Raw genomic sequence first — 21,023 nt, 5'->3', positions numbered from 1 at the left:
GAGAGGTTTTCTATGGGGATTTGCTGCTGCTCTGGACAGTTCCTGACCTGGACAGAGGTGGCAGCAGAGAGCATTGTGTCAGACTGGAGAGAATACACCACTTCCTGCAGGACATGCAGCAGCTGATAAGTACTGGAAGACTGGAGATTTTTTATATAGAAGTAAATTAAAGATCTACATAACGTTCTGAAACCAGTTGATTAAAAAAAAAAAAAAAAAAAAAGATTTTCATCGGAGTACGCCTTTAAGATCAGGGCTGTGTTAGGGTCATATGACCACTTTCAGGATTCCTTGTTCTTCTTCTTTACACAGAATGGGACGGGCTGTATGTTTGGGGTCGTTGTCCTGCTGCAGAATTTGGAGCCGAGCAGACGCCACCCTTATGGGAAGCATTTGCCTTTGCAGCATTTTTCCTCGCACCTGCGTAAGCTTTTGCTCAGTACTATAGAGCTATATGTCACAGTGATATGAATACAAAAGGAAATAATACAATTAGACTATTGTAAAACAAGTCATTTATTAAACAACAACAACAAAAAGAAAATAAACAAAACAATGGAAAAAAAACAATAAATGGGGTTTATAATGTTAAGATATGCTCCGACTCCCAAGCCCATTGACCGTCGCATATCTTTACTCTTTCTGCCTCCTATGCGGCATGACTTTAATCCCGCTGATGCTAGACATTACATAGTCCTAACACTATAAGATCTAACAATGGTAAATTTACATTTTAAAGAAAATACATTTTTGTTGTCATTTGCAAGCAACGTCATACAAACATGGACCATATTTCTTACAAAAGAATGTACCGTGCTTCAGAGGCATCCAAAGGATTCATCTTCTTCTAAGATAACACAGAGAGTTTATGAATCTGTATTTGCACCAAAAAACCCTATTGTCTCCTTAAAGTGGATGGAGAGCTGCAGGTCCCTGACATTTTGGTGATTTTACACGTACATTTTACTATGTGTTCACCAACAATTAGAGGATAAGGAGGAACAGGAGGGACATAGCTGAAATGTTCTTTATATATCTCCTAGTTTTTATTGCAATAAGAGAGAAAATATGTTCAAGGGGTATTCCACGCAAACATAACTTTTGATATGTTGCTGCCCATGATGAGACTAACAATTCCTTCCATACTTGTTATTATCTATTCAGGCTCCTTCCCCCAGTTCTCAGCTGCTGCTTTCTGCTGAAGACCCAAAAAATCTGTGTTAAGCTTATCGCTCTGTCTTCCCCTCCTCCCCCCTCCCTTCTGAGACGGATGATGTAAACAAGTCCCTGGCTGGCTTTATCTGCAACAATGTAGCTTCTATGTAATGCTGGGAGAAATTATCACAGTGATTGACCTCAGAATAACCTTCCCAGCATTACAAAGAAGCTACATTATTGCAGATAAAATAAGTCATGGACTTGTTTACATCAGCTGTCTCAGAAGGGAGGGGGAGGAGGGGAAGAACGAGAAAAAAGCTCACATACAGATTTTTGTGTCTTCAGCAGAAAGCAGCAGCTGAGGACTGGGAGAAGGGGACTGAATAGATAATAACAAGTATGGAAGGAATTGTTAGTCTCACCACGGGCAGCAGCATATTAGAAGTTATAGCAATGGAAGAAGCACTCACCGATGTGGCTGGTTTTTATTCAGGCACTATTCACAGCAGGGTAGGGAGGACAGGTGGAGGTGTGGGCGCACGCTACCACAGGACAGCTGTTTCTCGCCTAATTGGCTCTTCCTCAAGCTAGGGCATCACGGAATCCCAGCTGAATAAAGAGTCCAGCCACATCGGTGAGTGCCTGTATCTGTTTCTTCCATTGCTACTGCATCCCTTCTTCCCATTCACAGAGCACCCCAGTGGATCTAAACAGTTGTCGTTGTTCCATTTGCTTGCACAGCGCCTGTGGTGCCAACCACTATCTTGCTTTTGAGACCTATCAAAGGTTATGTATGAGTGGAATACCCCTTTAAATGCTAAGAAATAGATTTAGGGGGAAATTGCTTTAATATTTATTTATTTTATGCATTTTCATTCTTTTATAACAGCGATAAGCATATGCACCATAGAGAAGTCTGGGCGGCTGCTATGGGACCTCTGAGATGAGGGGGTCAGGCCACACTCGCTCCAACCTCCTCTCCACAAGTCCTAGACAACCTTGAGTTTGGGGCATTGACCCAAGAATGATATAAAGGTGCTAAGAAGAAACCAGCCTGGATTCCTCCGCTCCTATCAGGTTAGTGGTAACGGGGCTGTACTTTGATCAGGAGGCACATAGGCACCCTCTATGTGTACTGTAGGAGAGAACGTCCCTCTAACGGCCACAATAAAGAAATAGCCCGTTGTTTTTCTGACCTCTGTTCATAAAAGTCCCAGATCTAATGCGGCTGGTTTACATATCGGTTCATTAAATGCAATAAATAGTAACTTAGCTCCACTTATCTATGACGGATGAGCCGCTCGTCCCGTAATCCCTCATTATGCAGAAAATAACCTTTGAGATTCTGATATGTAAAAGTGCTTAACACTTCTAAATGGGAGGATTGGGCCGTAATTGGGGACGTTGTGGATCCTGCTAATATAAAATTGCACCTTAATGCCAATTTTGCAGGATTTTCAATGCTGTGGATGTTTCCAGGACTAAGGCGTCCCTGCCCAGGTATAGATCCATCTCCTCTCTTATTCTCTCGATTTGTATGCGACACATTATTAGGACAAAATCAAGGAAATTTGCTTTTTTTTTTTTTTGACTAATAGCTGCATTTTGACCTTTTTTAACCACCTCATAGTGAATAAGTTCATACATTTCATCATTTAGCGGAGATGTTGTGAACCACATGTATCCAGTTACTAGAATAATGGATGGTGTTGCCAGTAAAATAAAGCAGATCATTTTGGCAAGTGGGTCTGTTTTACCGGCGGCAGTGAGAAAAAAAGAAGTCCCAGTGAAATATTCGGTCAGAATTACACGTAGTCCTTTCCTGCTGGAGGTGCGTTCTTGTTGTAGGCTCTCGGGGGTGGGTAAGAGGTTTCTCTTTTGGGGCAGGAGCAGCACAGCAGAGCGCCCCCCAGAATAGCCAGTGCAGCGCCCGCCCAGCCAATATACAAGGCCGGACCAAACTCATACCTGGGAAAGAACAGAAGAGAAATCATTGTATGTCATATTTGCTTTGGTAACAATTTTATTATTTCTATTCTATTAGCATTTTCTGGATACACGCAGGTAAGGGCGGGGGGGGGGGGGGGGTTCAAAGTAGCCAAGAAACCTTTTTACAGTAACAAGCAATCTTAATATGACTGTCCTATTTACTATTATTAATACTTTTCTGGTTGCTATTAATAACTACATTGAAGATAAGTATTTAAAGTGTAGCTGTCATGTAAATAATATTTTTAAGAAATCAATAAGTATCAATAGCACAAGCGATTATAAGAAACTCTGTAGTTGGTTTTATTAAGCAACGGTACTCAAAAAGCTGTTTTCTGGCCTACCCCCCTTACTTTAAAAGAAGCAGGATTTCTGTATCCATTATTCTCTATCAAGGGGGATGGGTGAGCAGGGAGAGGAGAAAAGGCCGCCCTGCACAGCACAACATCCTGCAATCTTTTCTCACCAAGTTACAAGATAAGCAGTGACCTTTCTGACCTGTGAATCCAGCGTTTTATGTGTCGAGACAGTCTCCAAACTGCACAGCTGCTTCTCTGCTCTCCCTGCTCACTCAGCCCCCTCAGCCCCTCCCCCCTCCAAAGGTCATAATGGACTCAGCAGAACTCGTCTACATTTTGCTTCTCTGTAATAAAGACGGCTGTGTCTGATAATGAGCAGAGTTTCTTAAAAAGTACTATTGATTTCTGTAGAAAAACTAACTAAATAAATAAAATGATGATGATGATTGATGATGATGATGATAATAATAATAATTAAATGATATTAAATGACAGCTACACTTTAAGTATAATCTATATGGTGAAAAGAAGGGTTGCTGTGCAGTGAAGGTAAACTTCTATCGCCGTGAACTTACTTTGAGTTGCTTGGGGTAAGTGCACTATAGAATCTTCTGGCAATTTGATTTCCATACCACGCCGTCGCAATAAGAACGCAAAGCCCTAAAGAAAGAGAGGAAGTAATTCATTACAGGTAACAATGTCAGGAGGGATTCTATTTCAAACTTTTTGTATTAGGGAATTCAGATGAGTAAATATGGGTCTATGCAAAGTAATATACTGTATACTAAAAGACATATACTGTATGCAAAGCTAAAAGAAAACAGAAGTCACTATGGAAATAGTCTTGATAAAAAAAAGTTACATTTTACATGATGCACCTCTATACAAGCCTACAGTAATTATCTCTGTGGTTAGACGCAACAAACTAACCCTATGTATAGTCTGAGCACTGAGTATACTTGGATGTGTGTTAAGTTAAGAAGACAGGGCAGATGAAAAATAGTTAAAAGGGGTATTTCACTCAAACAAAACTTTTTATATGTTGCTGCCCATAGTGAAACTAACAATTCCTTCCATACTTGTTATTATCTATTCAGTCTCCTTCACTCAGTTCTCGGCTGCTGCTTTCTGCTGAAAACACAAAAATCTGTGTGTGATCTTTTCTTTCTGTCTCCCCCTCCCTTCTGAAAGGGTTGATGTAAACAGTTCCTGGCAGGCTTTATCTGCAACATTGTAGCTTCTTTGTAATGCTGGGAGAGTTAATCACAGTGAGATCATTAGTAACTTGACCTCAGAATAACCCTCCCAGCATTACAAAGAAGCTACAATGTTGCAGATAAAGCCTGCCAGGAACTATTTACATCAGCCCTTTCAGAAGGGAGAGGGGGGGAGGGGGAGACAGAGAGAAAAGCTCACACACAGATTTTTGTCTTTTCAGCAGAAAGCAGCAGCTGAGAACTGGGGGAAGGAGAATGAATAGATAAAAAGTATGGAATAAATCGTTAGTCCCGCCATAGGAAGCAACATCACGATCACATTAACGACTTTTCATTGCAATTTGTCTTCTGGTCTAAACACCTATTGTTTAAAAGAAAAAGTCATCACTTTGTCGCTCACTAAACGAGCCTCATTCATAGCTGCAGGATCTGACTGCGAACAGGTTTTTTTGTTGTCTTTAACCATAGAGACACAAAAGTTTAAAAAAAAATACTATTAAAGGGGTATTCCGTAAAGTTGCAAAAAAATATATATATATTCTTACCAGCAATAAGAAAGAGAGCGCCACCTACGATGCCGACCTTGGCTTTCTTCACCTCATCATCCTGTAGACATGTTAGACATTTCATACCTACTGCAGCAGTGCAGGCAGCAAAGAAGCCCAGCAGAATGCCGACAATCATCAGTGCCCGGGTGGCCTGCATAGTGCCTGCAGAAAGGAGAAATCTACATCAGTCAACAACACTAATGACACCAGGCAATTTTCTATTTTTTTTATTCCAATATTTCCCCCCCCCTAATCCTAGATCACATTGAAAAAGAAAGAAACAATTGTTACACTGGGACACCGTGGTCCTGGGGCATGCAGATCTGATATAGTAGGAAAAGGTAGTCAGGGGTTAATGTGCTAAACAAACTGCTCTACAGTCAGTGAACAAAAATTCTTCAGCATGCAAAGTCGTCTTTCCCCCACAGTTTCATGTGAATAATGCCTAACTGCTATTTAAGGGGTACTCCGGCGAAAATTGTTTTCTTTTAAATCAACTGCTGCCAGAAAGTTATATTAATTTGTAATTTACTTCTATTTAAAAATCTCCACTCTTCTGGTACTTATCAGCTGCTGTATGTATTGCAGGAAGTGGTGTATTCTCTACAGTCTGACACAGTGCTCTCTGCTGCCACCTCTGTCCTGCCACCTATGTCAGGAACTGTCCAGAGCTGTAGGAAAATCTCTATAGAAAACCCCTCCTGCTCTGGACAGTTCCTGACATATACAGAGGTGGCAGCAGAGAGCACTGTCAGACTAGAGAGAATACACCCCTTCCGGCAGGACATACAGCAGCTGATAAGTACTGGAAGTCTTGAGATTTTTAAATGGAAGTAAATTGCAAATCTATATAACTTTCTGAAACCATTGGATTTAAAAGAAACATATTTTCTCCAGAGAACCCCTTTAAAGGGGTTGTCCGGCGATAAAAAATTATTCACAGAATAACACACATTACAAAGTTGTATAACTTTGTAATGTGTGTTATTCTGTGAATGGCCCCCTTCCCCGTGTTTCCCCCCACCCACGCTAGACCCGGAAGTGTGGTGCATTATACTCACCGCATCTCGTGTCGTCCACGGTCTCCGATCGTCAGCAGTGACGTCTTCTTCGGGAGCTTGGCGGATCTTCCCGAGTGCCGGCCACCCTCTGCAGCGTCATCCGAAGCTCAGCCGCGATTGGCTGAGCATAACTGTGCTCAGCCAATCGCGGCTGAGCGGCTGATGACGCGGCCACGTCATCAGCTGCTCAGCCGCGATTGGCTGAGCACAGTTATGCTCAGCCAATCGCGGCTGAGCTTCGGATGACGCTGCAGAGGGCGGCCGGCACTCGGGAAGATCCGCCAAGCTCCCGAAGAAGACGTCACTGCTGACGATCGGAGACCGTGGTCGGCACGCGACAGGTAATGTATAGCGCACCACACTTCCGGGTGCACGGGTGGGGGTGGTGGGACACGGGGAAGGGGGCCATTCACAGACATAACATACATTACAAAGTTGTATAACTTTGTAATGTGTGTTATTCTGTGAATAATTTTTTATCGCCGGACAACCCCTTTAAGGCTGGGTTCACACTATGTATATTTGAGGCTGTATAGCAACCAAAACAAGGAGTGGATTGAAAACACAGAAAGGATCTGTTCACATAATGTTGTAATTGAGTGGATGGCCGTCATTTAATGGCAAATATGTGCTGTTATTTTAAAACAACGGCTGTTATATTGAAATAACGGCAGTTATTTACCGTTATATGGCGGCCATCCACTCAATTTCAACATTATGTGAACAGATCCTTTCTGTGTTTTCAATCCACTCCTGGTTTTGGTTGCTATGAGGACCTGACATGAGGAACAAATACAGCCTCAAATATACATGGTGTGAACCCAGCCTTAAGCAACTTTCTTTTTTTCTTTTTTTTTTTTTTCTAGTTTGTTCTTTTTTAACAATATTTTATTAAGTAGGCAAAAGCAAGAAAACATTTCAAAAGGAGCATGTGATGTAATAATTAGGATTACAGACATTGCTCACAATAGTAGAACCTTAGTGATATTGTCTAAATACAATAAAATAATATCAGCATAATATAATAATAATAATAATAATAATAATAATAATAATATTATAAAGCAACTTTCTAATGCACATTGTTCAATATGGGCCATTAACTGTACATGCTAAACAAAGGGCCGCAAGTCCCATCCCAACCACTAGGTGTCCATAAATATACAGCATATACATCTCCGGACAGAGTATGGCAATATTTTGTATTTTTAAAGGTTATCATCTCACTTCACACATCTTGGGAAAAGTCAAAGCCGAGAGGAAATGTAAAGAAGGACAAATCTGAAGCTGGGAAAAAAACTGTGCAGAATGCTATACTGAATACAACAAGGGAACAATCAAGGGAAGCAGAACAAAGCATCACTGGTAGGGGAATAATAATAATAATAATAATAATAATAATAATAATAATAATAATAATAATAATAATATTTATTTGAATAGTCCCAAAGTTGCAGTACAGAGCAAACCAAAGGCTCTATACTCTGGTAAGGAGTACCTATATGTCTGTAATAGGGAGCTGCAGGGATTCCATACGCTTTGTGCAGGCCCCACTATAGTCAGGGCCCATATAATGACATTTTTTGTCTCCAGCAGTTTATGATTCATTCTATGGCCCGGGAGCTTCCAAACCTGCTGCAGATAAATAATTCATGATTCTCTCTATCACATGGCGCCTGAAGTCTTCTCTATATGTAACATCCTGCTCTGAGTCCGTATTGAAGTAGTACATCCTTTGTATCAATAATAGGAATACCAACAAAAGGATTTTCTAACCCGAAAAGGCAGAGTAGCAGAGTACTGTAAATATATATATATATATATATATATATTCAAAAAAAATCTCCTGTTACATAGATCCATAGTAACGTCCCCAGACCCTGAGCCGTTGTTTACCAGGACCAGCCATGCAGCGTAATGGTTTTTACCATTGATTTTTCTCTGACTTATTCGGCTCGGCTGATGCTGGATTATTTCCATGGCCCTATGATTTGCTTATGTGGTTACATGTCCCGGGTTAGGGGACGGCATAATAACATCGCTACAAATCTTCCTGTTTTCAGTTTTCTGCCAAGTTCTTACCGAAAAGGAGCAACGTTTCAGCAAGTTTAAACCTGACTCTGTTTTCTTTATAAGTTCATCCAAAAGATTTATCTAACATCTCAAGCACGGAAACCGAGCCCTGGCCGATTCTTTGTCTATTGATGCTTCTTTTTTTTTTCACTGGCTTATATTTTCTTAGAAACAAAGGAAAACAGTAACATGAATTCTTCTATCTATCTCCTATCTATCTATCTATCTATCTCCTATCTATCTCCTATCTATCTATCTATCTCCTATCTATCTATCTATCTATCTATCTATCTATCTATCTATCTATCTATCTATCTATCTATCTCCTATCTATCTATCTATCTCCTATCTATCTATCTATCTATCTATCTATCTCCTATCTATCTATCTCCTATCTATCTATCTATCTATCTCCTATCTATCTATCTATCTATCTATCTCCTATCTATCTATCTATCTATCTATCTAGCAGTAAGATAGTCCACGGCACTCCCAAGGTAACAGTGAAATAGGTGATTTATTCAAATAAACATGGTACAGCAATCCAACACACGCAACGTTTCTGTAGCCTCACGCTACCAATCTCATGTTTATTTGAATAAATCACCTATTTCACTGTTACCTTGGGAGATCTCCTATCTATCTATCTCCTATCTATCTATCTATCTATCTATCTATCTATCTATCTATCTCCTATCTATCTATCTATCTATCTATCTATCTATCTATCTATCTCCTATCTATCTATCTATCTATCTCCTATCTATCTATCTCCTATCTATCTATCTATCTATCTATCTATCTATCTATCTATCTATCTCCTATCTATCTATCTATCTCCTATCTATCTATCTATCTCCTATCTATCTATCTATCTATCTCCTATCTATCTATCTCCTTTCTATCTATCTATCTATCTATCTATCTATCTATCTATCTATCTATCTATTATCTATCTATCTATCTATCTCCTATCTATCTATCTATCTATCTATCTATTATCTATCTATCTATCTATCTATCTATCTCCTATCTATCTATCTATCTATCTATCTATCTATCATCTATCTATCTATCTATCTATCTATCTATCTCCTATCTATCTATCTATCTATCTCTCTCCTATCTATCTATCTCCTATCTATCTATCTATCTATCTCCTATCTATCTATCTCCTATCTCCTATCTATCTATCTATCTATCTATCTATCTCCTATCTATCTATCTCCTATCTATCTATCTCCTATCTATCTATCTATCTATCTCCTATCTATCTCCTATCTATCTATCTATCTATCTCCTATCTATCTCCTATCTATCTATCTATCTATCTATCTATCTATCTATCTATCTATCTATCTATCTATCTATCTATCTCCTATCTATCTATCTCCTATCTATCTATCTCCTATCTATCTATCTATCTATCTATCTATCTATCTATCTATCTATCTATCTATCATCTATCTATCTATCTATCTATCTATCTATCTATCTATCTCCTATCCATCTCCCTCTATACTGTTTGCATATTCCATTATAAATAAATGATAGACAGGTTGATTCAAAAAGGATGGTGCAAAATTCTAGCCCTGGTTTTCATAACTGAGAGTACATGAACATGAAACCAATCTATGTATCCAAGTGCCTGGGATGGGGTAAATACACTGAGGCCTAGATGTAGCCTCACAGAAAGAATTTGCAGAGTTAGATCCAATGATCGTGGAGACCAGTGTAACCAGTGGTGAATCGCTGTTTCCAGTACGAATGACTCAATGTTGCAGTTTCATTCAGAATTTCACAAACATCCAAATAAAACAATGATTCACCAATATTATTCTAGCCTCCATGATGACTAAATCGAAGGGCCACACATACACATTATACTTTTGTAAATATAAGTAGAGACAGAGGTCTGACATGATCCCTTTTGTTTGGGCAGAGATAAGCCACAGCCAGAGCTCTCTCTCCTCCCCTCTCCATAGAGAACACCGCTGTGCCAAATATTCATGTGTATGGGGAGGACGGGTGCTATTGAAGGTATTTAGCCATCTTTCTGTGGGGCTTCAAGGATTCCTTGTATCTGCCTACTCAGCCAGATGTAAACTCTTAAGGATGTGATATTTTGTATATTTAGTGAAGCCATTACAATATGGCGCTGACCTTCTAAACAAGTAGAGATATTTACATTTCTTACAGCTTCCGTTAGTAAACACCAGTGCTACGTAACTGCTGTAACTCCTATTGTACCTCAGCCAATGAAGTACTGACACCAGCCTTAGTAGAAGAACACATGTCCCCAGAGTATATAAACTGGCTGCCATCTTTGAATAAAGGAGATCCACCTTATCCTACAATGTGTCAGGGGGTTTGATTCTCAGTGTCCACTATAAACCTATAACTTGTCATTTGGAAAAGAGAGTCAATATGACAGCACTCTTGAGGTGCGTCCTTAACAGTTGTCGCCCAATGGGGGCCAAGGAGCGACATATTCCAGATGAACAGCCGGATCATAATTAAACTCTGTAATTTTAAATCTTATTGGAAGATAGTTTTCAGGAATCACACAGATATTAGTTTGGATATTGATAACAACATTTATTTCACCGACTCCTACTGACACTTCCGTGTGACAATCTAATTGGTGTAATAGACCCTGGTGTAAATGGTGTAATAGACCCTGCTCTTTCAAACCTGGTCTGCCTTATTAGTATTTCTTTTCAGTTACTGTAGATTTACCTACCACATATGCTGGGACTTTGTTCCACTACTCTTTCAATAAAAGAATATTTCCTTGTGTTGTTTCTGACCTCTTACCCATTCAGTTTTTTGTCATTAACACCCTCTTCCTACTGGTTTTACCTCTAGATATACAGCCCAGCATATGATTGGCTTTCCCTACCGCCTGGTTGCTTGGAACATTAAAGCGTTTCAAGCATATAAGCACAGAATATTAGGAAAGAGTAGTAATGTCCAAGGGGGGTAGTAATAGACAGTAGTATAAAATGGAATCACTTGATGTACTCTGATAAAAAATGTTGGAGGGCCCCCTGCTCCAACATGGTGCCCCCATCCTATACCACTCCCAGATGTTAAAGAAGCAACTATGTATGCCGATTTCACGCCTCAGACGATTAAAAGGAATACAAAAGCCTGACACCAATGAACAAAGAAGAAGCACCGTCACTCCCATACATTTCAGAATAGACTAGAATTGGACTTTTGACTTTCATTTGTATAAGCCCCTTAAGAGGTAGCCTATCTGCTAGAGATGGGTTGTCCCTAATGTGATGAAGACCTCTGAACACATACACTGGGACGGATTGGTAGCTTTTTGACCTAGCAATAAAGGTCATCTGCTTTTGATAATGGCTTTAAAGGGGGGACTGTTAAGGATGTAATATTTTGTATATTTAGTGCAGCCAATATGGCGCTGACCTTCTAAACAAGTAGAGATATTTACATTCCTTACAGCTTCCGTTAGTAAACACCAGTGTTACATAACTAACTCCTTTTTTACCTCAGCCAATGAAGTACTGACACGAGCCTTAGTAGAAGAACACACGTCCCCAGGGTATATAAACTGGCTGCCATCTTTGAATAAAGGAGATCCACCTTAACCATCAATGTGTCAGGCTGTTTGATTCTCAGTGGCCACTATAAACTTACAACTTGCAATTGACAGTCAATATGACAGCACTCTTAAGGGGGCGTCCTTAACCCCTTCACGTCAACAATCTCTATATATATACATTTCTACTGCACATACCCTGTGCAGTAGGAATGTATATATACGTTCCTGTACTGACGGGGGCTTTGTGATGAGAGTGAGATCCCGCTCTCATCTGTGTCCAGCGCTGGAGGTAATGAGAGTCAGCTGCGATCCCGCAGCAGACTCTCATTAACACCTTAAACACTGCAAACTACAGCGACCGTGGCGTTTAAGGTGCTCAGTGACAGATCAAGCATTTGTCACTGAGCGATCGGACCGCTGCGGGGGTCCCGATCGCATTTGCTGACAGGCGGGGGTAAGCTCCTTACCTCCGTCCTGTCGGATCGGCGATCTACAGTATGTGTAGAGTCTGCTCTCAGGCAGGCTCTATGCATAGATTGCCGATAACACTGATATATGCTATGCCATGGCATAGCATAGACCAGTAAATGCAATCTAATGATTGCATATTTTACAGTAAATAAAAGTGTTAAAAAAATAAGTGTAATAATAAGTTTTGAAAAGTATTAAAAAACCCCTTATAAACCCCCTCCCAATAAAAGTTTAAAAGACCCTCTTGCCCATTATAAAAGTAAAAAATAAACAAATAAATAAACATATTATATATCGCAGCGTGTGGAATTGTCCGATCTATTAAAATATAACATTATTGTTCCTGCACGGTGAACGGCGTAAGCGGAAACAAAACAAAAAAAAGCACCAAAATTGCTGATTTATTAAATTATATATCACAAAAAATTAATAAAGGGCAATCAAAATTTTTCTGTTGCACCAATATGATATTAATAAAAACTAGAGATCATGGCGCAAAAAATGACACCTCAACCAGCCCTGTAGGTGAAAAATTAAAGCGCTATGGCTCTTAGAAGGCGGGGAGGAAGATTGAATTAATTTGACCCGGACTTTTATGCATTAAAGCGACTCTGTACCCACAATCTGTCCCCCCCAAACCACTTGTACCTTCAGATAGCTGCTTTTAATCCAAGATCTGTCCTGGGGTCCGTTTGGCAGGTGATGCAGTTATTGTCATAAAAACAACTTTTAATCCTGCAGCGCTGTGTCTAACAGCCGGGGCTTACATTTGTATATGCATTAGGCTGGCACAACCTCTCCATCCTTCCTCCCCACCCTCCTCATCATTAGGAATGATCCAGGCAGATTGCTTCCTATTCCCCAGCTGTGTGCATAATGAACATGGGCTGGATCGTTAATAAACCTGTGCAAAGCTCAAACAGCAGTAAATGTTCCTGGATCATTCCTAATGATGAGAAGGGTGGGGAGGAGGGACAGAGAGGTGGTGCCAGCCTAATGCATATACAAATGTAAGCCCCGGCTGTTAGACACAGCGCTGTAGGATTAAAAGTAGTTTTTTAGGACAATACCTGCATCCCCTGCCGAACGGACCGCAGGACAGATTTTGGATTAAAAGCAGCTATCCGAAGGTACAAGTGGTTTGGGGGGGACAGATTGTGGGTACAGGGTCACTTTAAAGGGCTCTGTCTTGAAGGGGTTAACAGAACAGCCTGAGACAATGCATACAAGTGTATATTCAGAATATGCTTCAGGTTCATTTTGCTGTAGCAGTGCCAGGTTATGGCAGCTCAGTTTGCATTGAAGTAAATGGGAGCTATTTATTAACCATTTGTGCCAGAATTTATAGCTATAAAGTAGTAAAAAGTAGGTGCAGTTTCCTGCTTTGCGGGGTTCTAGACGCATCTTGGTAACAGATCTTTTAAACAAGTCACAAACAAACTTGTAGAAGAGGGGAAAAAAAAGTCCTATCTCTGCTCGGCGCAGACCCTGACACGTACAAGTGTAAAAAATGATGGCGATGACAGATTGATCAAATATGGCGGGCAGTCATCAACTTGTCTCCACATCCGTCAATAAGTGAGACGCTGACTGAGGTGATGCCGCCCTTAGAAAATGTCTGCCCGTTAAGTGTCCCTGTGGTGTGATCCTCTCCTGGGGCCGCGGAGAAGTTCTCTACAGCCGAGCTCATATTTATAGATACTGAGACACAACCGCTCTATTCTGCCTAAAATAATACTAAATGCGGCCCTAAGGCTGTCTAAAAACATGGATACAGTCATTGGTCGTTTCCATGTTTTCCAGGACTCCCCAGGGTCGCAGTCAACTTGTTCAGTCACCGGTAATCAAATGCTACACTCTGGGGTTATGTTTGAGGTTAGCTCATCACCAAGGGAACTCTCAGTGGATGCCATAAGCAAAAACCGATGATTTGCTGCTGCCATCAATGAGGTGGTTGGTGATCAATCATTGGCCAGTTATTTCTCCATACCCCGCATATGGCCACATGAAAAATACAAAAGGTAAAAAGGCAATATACTAAGGGCTAATGCACACGTCTGCTGAATTACAACCGTGCATGGAGGTGTCCTGCGGAGTGGACCCCGGAGCTCCCAGCATTTTGATTAGTTATGATGGTGGGAGCTCTCATACTGTTTGAAATTCACGCTAGTGTACTGACACAACCTCGCGGCTTTGTCAGTACACTAGTTTGAACTTTCAAACGGTTTAGGAGCTCCAGACATCATAATTAATGATAATGCTGAGAGCTCCGGAGTTTACGGATGTGTTTCTGTGGACGTGTTCCTTAGCCCTAAGAAATGGGACCACTGTGGAGATGTTGGTTTGGAGCTGCATTGAGTGTATATGTTATTTCTTTACGTGCAGTATATAGTATCATATCATTTCCTTCTATGACAGAGAAATGTAGCGTGAAGCCAAATAGATTCCAGGACATTTTTTATGACTTTGTGCGCGTGTCCGACATAGATAAATAGCCTGTAAGAGACTGATGTGAAGTTTCGTATATTCGGCAATAGAAGAAGGAACTGTTTTATTGTCATGGTAAAGAAGGTTGGGCTAGCCGTCGGTGCACATTTCCCATTGCCGGCGAGTGATGCCAATGGCAATATCCCAATCAAATGCAGCAATATTATCAAGTGACTTCCATCTCTCTGCACTGGAATCAGTGTGGGGACAATCCATTTGTATGATAGGAGTGGACAGGCTATATGTCGCACCATTGGGGTCCTGTATGTAAGGAGCTCACGGCTAGCTAAACAGCTGATTGTAGCTTTATACTATAAGAGTGCATGTAAGGAACTGAGCTAATAAATAGTATGACTAATAAATACTTGTGGGCTATGGAGGCGTCATTTGTATGTTGTCCAGCAAGTAGGTATAAAAAGATAGGCGGCGCTCACTGTTGCATAGCGTGGTGGTCATTTTATTGCAGACATCGAACACCGATCAATAATCCGTGGAAGACAAACAGAAATCAGGGGAGCTCCACAGGCAACAGCTGTATCATGTGTCACGCTTCTTCCGGCCCAACAGCCATTTCACGCTAGTCACGCTTCTTCTGGCCCATCGGGTCGGAAGAAGCGTGACTAGCATGAAACTGCTGTTGCCTGCATTCTGTTTGTCTCCCACAAGTGTTAATCAGTGTTTTCTCTTTGCAATAAAATGACCACGCAAAGCATTGGTGAGTGCCGCCTATCTTTCACACCTACTTGCTGGATGTTTTGAATGCTACTGAGGCAGAGCACCCGATCTATATCCTGCTGAGCTGGCTGCACACTGTATACACCTGCGTGTGGGGTGAAGGGATTATTTAATTGCCAGGATTCTTCTCCATTACTTCAGCTGTATGTTGTCGTTGCTGTGTTCGGCTCCCACACCAGAGAGCTTAGTATAGTGTGTGGGAGTTCACGTTGAAAGGGGAACTATCAGCAGGTGAGATGAAGCTAACCTGCTGATATGTCCCTATAGCACAGGAGACGCTGAGGAGGAAGGTATGTCTCTTATAGCATGTCTCTTACCTTCCTCCTCGGTGCCTTTACCGTGCTGTTAGTGGTGTAATCCTCAGTCCGGAGCACCGTTAGGAGCACGTCCCCCAGAGCTCCTAGGGAGTGGGGCAGTGCTCCTTATGGTGCTCCGGACTGAGGACTACACCAGTTAATGCAGATACACCAGCATTCTGCAGGGAGGTGACCATCATATACCGACACTTGGCCCCTCTTAAACTGCATTCACTGGACAATCTACCCTCTATACATCAGCCGATATATATATATATATATATATATATATATATATATATATATAATTGTCACCGGCTGCTCCGACATGATTCTGAACGTGTACGAGTTCAGACCACACGTTAGGGTCTGAGTCAAAACTTGTATACTTTCGGAATATGACCCCAATGTAATCATTAGCTGACTACAATGGCGCCTGTGCCTGTATGTTCCCATAAATGATGAATCCAAGGCAGCCGACCGATACTCACAAGACAACAAATCCTCTTGGATAAATACAACTGCAACATTTCAAACAATATGGCACCAAGAAATATAAGGACAATTTCTAATACAATTTTTTTTTTTTTGTCAGGTGCCTTGAATTCTTAATTTATCACATGAACTAGTGATTCATTGGCTGTTCTTCTTTTTCTGGATCCACCACCGTTCTTTCCTTTGGAATGGGTAACGCCATATATTGCATGTGGAATGTTCTGCGGGGAAGGCGCGGTGTTCTCATCATTCCCGTCTTTTATGTCTGGGAGGAGAGTTGTTGCTTTGTAGAAAATATGCGGCTCCCCGGGTGACTATTGGGACAGGTCTGATCCTGCTCCAACATTAGACATGTTCAGCATTGTTCAGATCACCCAGATAGAAGGTAACCCGACATCTCGGCTAGTCTGTAGCAGGGATGGGGAATCTTGGCTCTCCAGCATAACTACAACTCCCATCATGCCTGGACAGCCAAAGCTTATCTCATATGTACAGGCATGATGGGAGTTGTAGTTTTGCAGCAGGTGGAGAGCCCCCTGGTCTATAAGAAAACCCTCGATTACCTAAACGTCTTACGTCTTAGGCCCCAAACCATTTATTTTCTGGATAAAAGACACCTGGCAATTGTCTCCTCAGAGAGTGCAATTAAAGTTTAATGGCCTTTTTGATCAAATCATTACACATGCGAGAGTCTTTTCACCTGACACTTTTATTGCCAAGATTTTTATAATTGCTCAACAGCTTCTATGGCTGCTGCAATATTTCTTGTTTAGCAAGTCTCCTGGTAAAAGGAATAAAGAAGCGTAAGGAAGCTGCGAGCAGAAAAGCTCTATGTAAGGAAGCTGCAAGCGGAAAAGCTCTATGTAAGGAAGCTGCGAGCAGAAAAGCTCTATGTAAGGAAGCTGCGAGCAGAAAAGCTCTATGTAAGGAAGCTGTGAGCGGAAAAGCTCTATGTAAGGAAGCTGCGAGCAGAAAAGCTCTATATAAGGAAGCTGCGAGCAGAAAAGCTCTATGTAAGGAAGCTGCGAGCAGAAAAGCTCTATGTAAGGAAGCTGCGAGCAAAAAAGCTCTATGTAAGGAAGCTGTGAGCAAAAAAGCTCTATGTAAGGAAGCTGCGAGCAAAAAATCTCTATGTAAGGAAGCTGCGAGCGGAAAAGGTCTATGTAAGGAAGCTGCGAGCAGAAAAGCTCTACGTAAGGAATCTGCGAGCAGAAAAGCTCTATGTAAGGAAGCTGCGAGCAGAAAAGCTCTATGTAAGGAAGCTGCAAGCGGAAAAGCTCTATGTAAGGAAGCTGCGAGGGGAAAAGCTCTATGTAAGGAAGCTGCGAGGGGAAAAGCTCTATGTAAGGAAGCTGCGAGGGGAAAGGCTTTATGTAAGGAAGCTGCGAGGGGAAAGGCTTTATGTAAGGAAGCTGCTAGGGGAAAGGCTCTATGTAAGGAAGCTGCTAGGGGAAAGGCTCTATGTAAGGAAGCTGTGAGCGGAAAAGGTTCTATGTGAGGAAGCTGCGAGGGGAAAGGCTCTATGTGAGGAAGCTGCGAGGGGAAAGGCTCTATGTAGGGAAGCTGCAAGGGGAAAGGCTCTATTTAAGGAAGCTGTGAGGGGAAAGGCTCTATGATCCTTACATAGAGCCTTTCCCCTCACAGCTTCCTTACATAGAGCCTTTACCCTCTTAGGTTCCTTACATAGAGCCTTTCCCCTCGCAGCTTCCTTACATAGAGCCTTTCCCCTCCCAGCTTCCTTACATAGAGCATTTCTCCTCCCAGCTTCCTTACATAAAGCCTTTACGCTCTCAGCGATCTTTGATTGCCATAATGCTTACCAATGACATGGTTATCAACCGGTGTCAGAAAGCGCCAGAGATTTGTAATTTACTTCTATTAAAAAATATCCAGTCTTCCAGTACTTATCAGCTGCTGTATGTCCTGCAGAAAGTGGTGTATTCTCTCCAGTCTGATACAGTGCTCTCTGCTGCCCCCTCTGTCCATGTCAGGAACTGTCCATACAGCAGCTGATAAGTACTGGAAGACTGGAGATTTTTTAATAGAAGAAAATTACAAATCTCTGGCACTTTCTGCCACCAGTTGATTCGAAAGAATTTGTCTTGGTGAACTATCCCTTTAAGCAGTAACAGAGGAGAAGGTGATGTATCAACAGATAGAAAATCACAAGTTGTTGAATGATGGGTGACAGACAGCCTAGGTGGGAGTAATGGTGGCCATATTGTTTATCAACCAGCTTTCCCAAACTCAGACATAATGGCCGAGCGGTCATGTTCTTGAGTTTACTCCGGTGTCCTTTGTTTGAGTCCGGGTTTGCTGGACTAGACTATTAGGATGGTGTGTGTTAGTAGTTGGCTCCTATTACCCAGCACACCTTTACCCTTTGTACTATTCTTTTACATAGGCCCCTTGTCTTGACTTGCCCTCACTTGTTTTTAAAGCCACATTCCTGCCCTGGTGGTATTCCTGATCCGCACCAAGATGGATTCTAACAAGTCATAAAGTCCTGTCCACAACGTAATATGGATACAACTCAATATAACATCAAAGAAAAAAGTAATGAAGAAGCTTGGCTCTCCACCTATTACAAAACTACAACTCCCATCATGCCGGGACACCCAAAGCTTCCCATCCCTACCCCAACCCTAGACCCTCCTCAGCTCCAGGAAACATGGACTGGTAGAAATAAAAGTTGGAGTACTGTATATTCTTCTTAACTTTCAGTTCTGTCACATTAGCATCAAACTAAACAATTTATCAAGTATAAGGAAAGATTTAAAAGGGTTCTCCAGCGCTACAAAAACATGGCCACTTTTGCAGCACTCTTGTCTCCAATTTGGGTGCAGGTTTTGTAACTCAGTTCCATTGAAGTGAATGGAGCTTAATTGCAAACCACACCTGACCTGGAGACAAGAGCGGTGCAAAAGTGGCCATGTTTTTGTAGCGCTGGATAATCCCTTTAAGGATTTGAATCTGTATAGTCTGAAGGAAAGAAGTTAAAGGGAGGACATGATGGAAACCTTTATATATGTTACAGGAGGAAGAAGGGAAAGGGAGGACATGATGGAAACCTTTATATATGTTACAGGAGGAAGAAGGGAAAGGGGGGACATGATGGAAACCTTTATATATGTTACAGGAGGAAGAAGGGAAAGGGAGGACATGAAGGAAACCTTTATATATGTTACAGGAGGAAGAAGGGAAAGGGAGGACATGAAGGAAACCTATATATATGTTACAGGAGGAAGAAGGGAAAGGGAGGACCTGATGGAAACCTTTATATATGTTACAGGAGGAAGAAGGGAAAGGGAGGACATGATGGAGACCTTTATATATGTTACAGAACTAAATAAGGGTCAGGAGGGAAATGTTTTTAGAATAAAGATGAAACTCAAGAAGAAGAGGAGACAGTGAGAGGTAACTGGGGGAAAGATCAGAGCAACGTGAGAAAACATTACTGAAAGAGTAGTAGATACTTGGAGGAAACTTTCAGCAGAGGTGGTTGGTAACTCTACAATAACAGAATGTAACTTGCCTGGTGTATACATATATCTATTCTAAGATAATAATAAGGGAAATACTAATAGGGCGACTAGATGGAGGCGGGGCGGTTGGGGGCTTTTTCTGACATTTCTATTAAGTAATTGATATATAGATAAATAGACGGATAAATAGAATTAATTCCATCTTACAGTAAAATTTTTAAAACAAAAAAGAAAGTCAATAAAATGTAACAGGATTGTACTTACTGTCCAAATTGAGCAGAGAATCGTAGGCTTTGCACTGCATCTGCCCTGTGCTCTGCATCACGCAGGACATCCACAGTCCTTCATAGGTCACTTGCGCCGTTATGATGGCATCTCCGGTAAAAGACGACATCTTCCACTGAGGGATAGCTACCGCCACTATAAAGCCGATCCACCCTATACACGCCAAAGCGAAGCCTAACAACTGCAAGCCGGAATTGGCCATCTTATTCACCTAAATGGGTAAGGCTGCACTGGGTACAATGTAACCTATCTATATAGAGCGGTATGTAAGGCTATACTGGATACAATGTAACCTATGTAGATAGAGCGGTATGTAAGGCTATACTAAATACAATGTAACCTATGTAGATAGAGCGGTATGTAAGGCTGCACTGGGTACAATGTAACCTATGTATATAGAGCGGTATGTAAGGCTATACTGGATACAATGTAACCTATCTATATAGAGCGGTATGTAAGGCTATACTGGATACAATGTAACCTATCTATATAGAGCGGTATGTAAGGCTATACTGGATACAATGTTACCTATGTGGATAGATGGAGAGTCCCACAACTGAATGCACTGTTCTCTCTATCCGTCCTATTTAAAGTCCCTCAGAAGTTCTCCTGGTGGAAGACAGTGAAATAACCCCCATCCAGGGAGTGATCCCTCCCATGGCCCTTCCTCCCCCATGGCCGCCCACTCTTGCTGCTGATGATCCCACATGTTGTTCTCCGGGCTGGCTGGGCTTAGCGGCCGGCCTCATCTCAGCCCTGAAGTCATTGCTTTGAGTAATACATAATACATATTTGCACAGCCAGGTGTTTTCCATAGAGAGACAAGAATAGGATAGAAGTGTATAAACAG

At 41.5% G+C, this 21,023-nt stretch overlaps 1 protein-coding gene across 1 annotated transcript; it reads right to left on the bottom strand.

Annotated features, from left to right (window-relative positions):
* Window positions 1–498: 498 nt before the first annotated feature.
* Window positions 499–20,781, bottom strand: CLDN1 (claudin 1). The gene is made up of 4 exons (XM_069974412.1): window positions 20,153–20,781; window positions 5,209–5,373; window positions 4,022–4,106; window positions 499–3,126 (listed from the first exon to the last, which is right to left on the bottom strand). Exons 1-4 carry the CDS (start codon window positions 20,373–20,375, stop codon window positions 2,964–2,966), a joined length of 636 nt encoding a protein of 211 aa, XP_069830513.1. The 5' UTR covers window positions 20,376–20,781; the 3' UTR covers window positions 499–2,963.
* Window positions 20,782–21,023: the final 242 nt, after the last annotated feature.

This window comes from Dendropsophus ebraccatus, chromosome 6 (genome assembly GCF_027789765.1).
Source record: "Dendropsophus ebraccatus isolate aDenEbr1 chromosome 6, aDenEbr1.pat, whole genome shotgun sequence".
NCBI lineage: Eukaryota > Metazoa > Chordata > Amphibia > Anura > Hylidae > Dendropsophus > Dendropsophus ebraccatus.
Note: the sequence above shows the minus strand (reverse complement) of the source record. Positions and strands in the feature narration are given on the sequence as shown.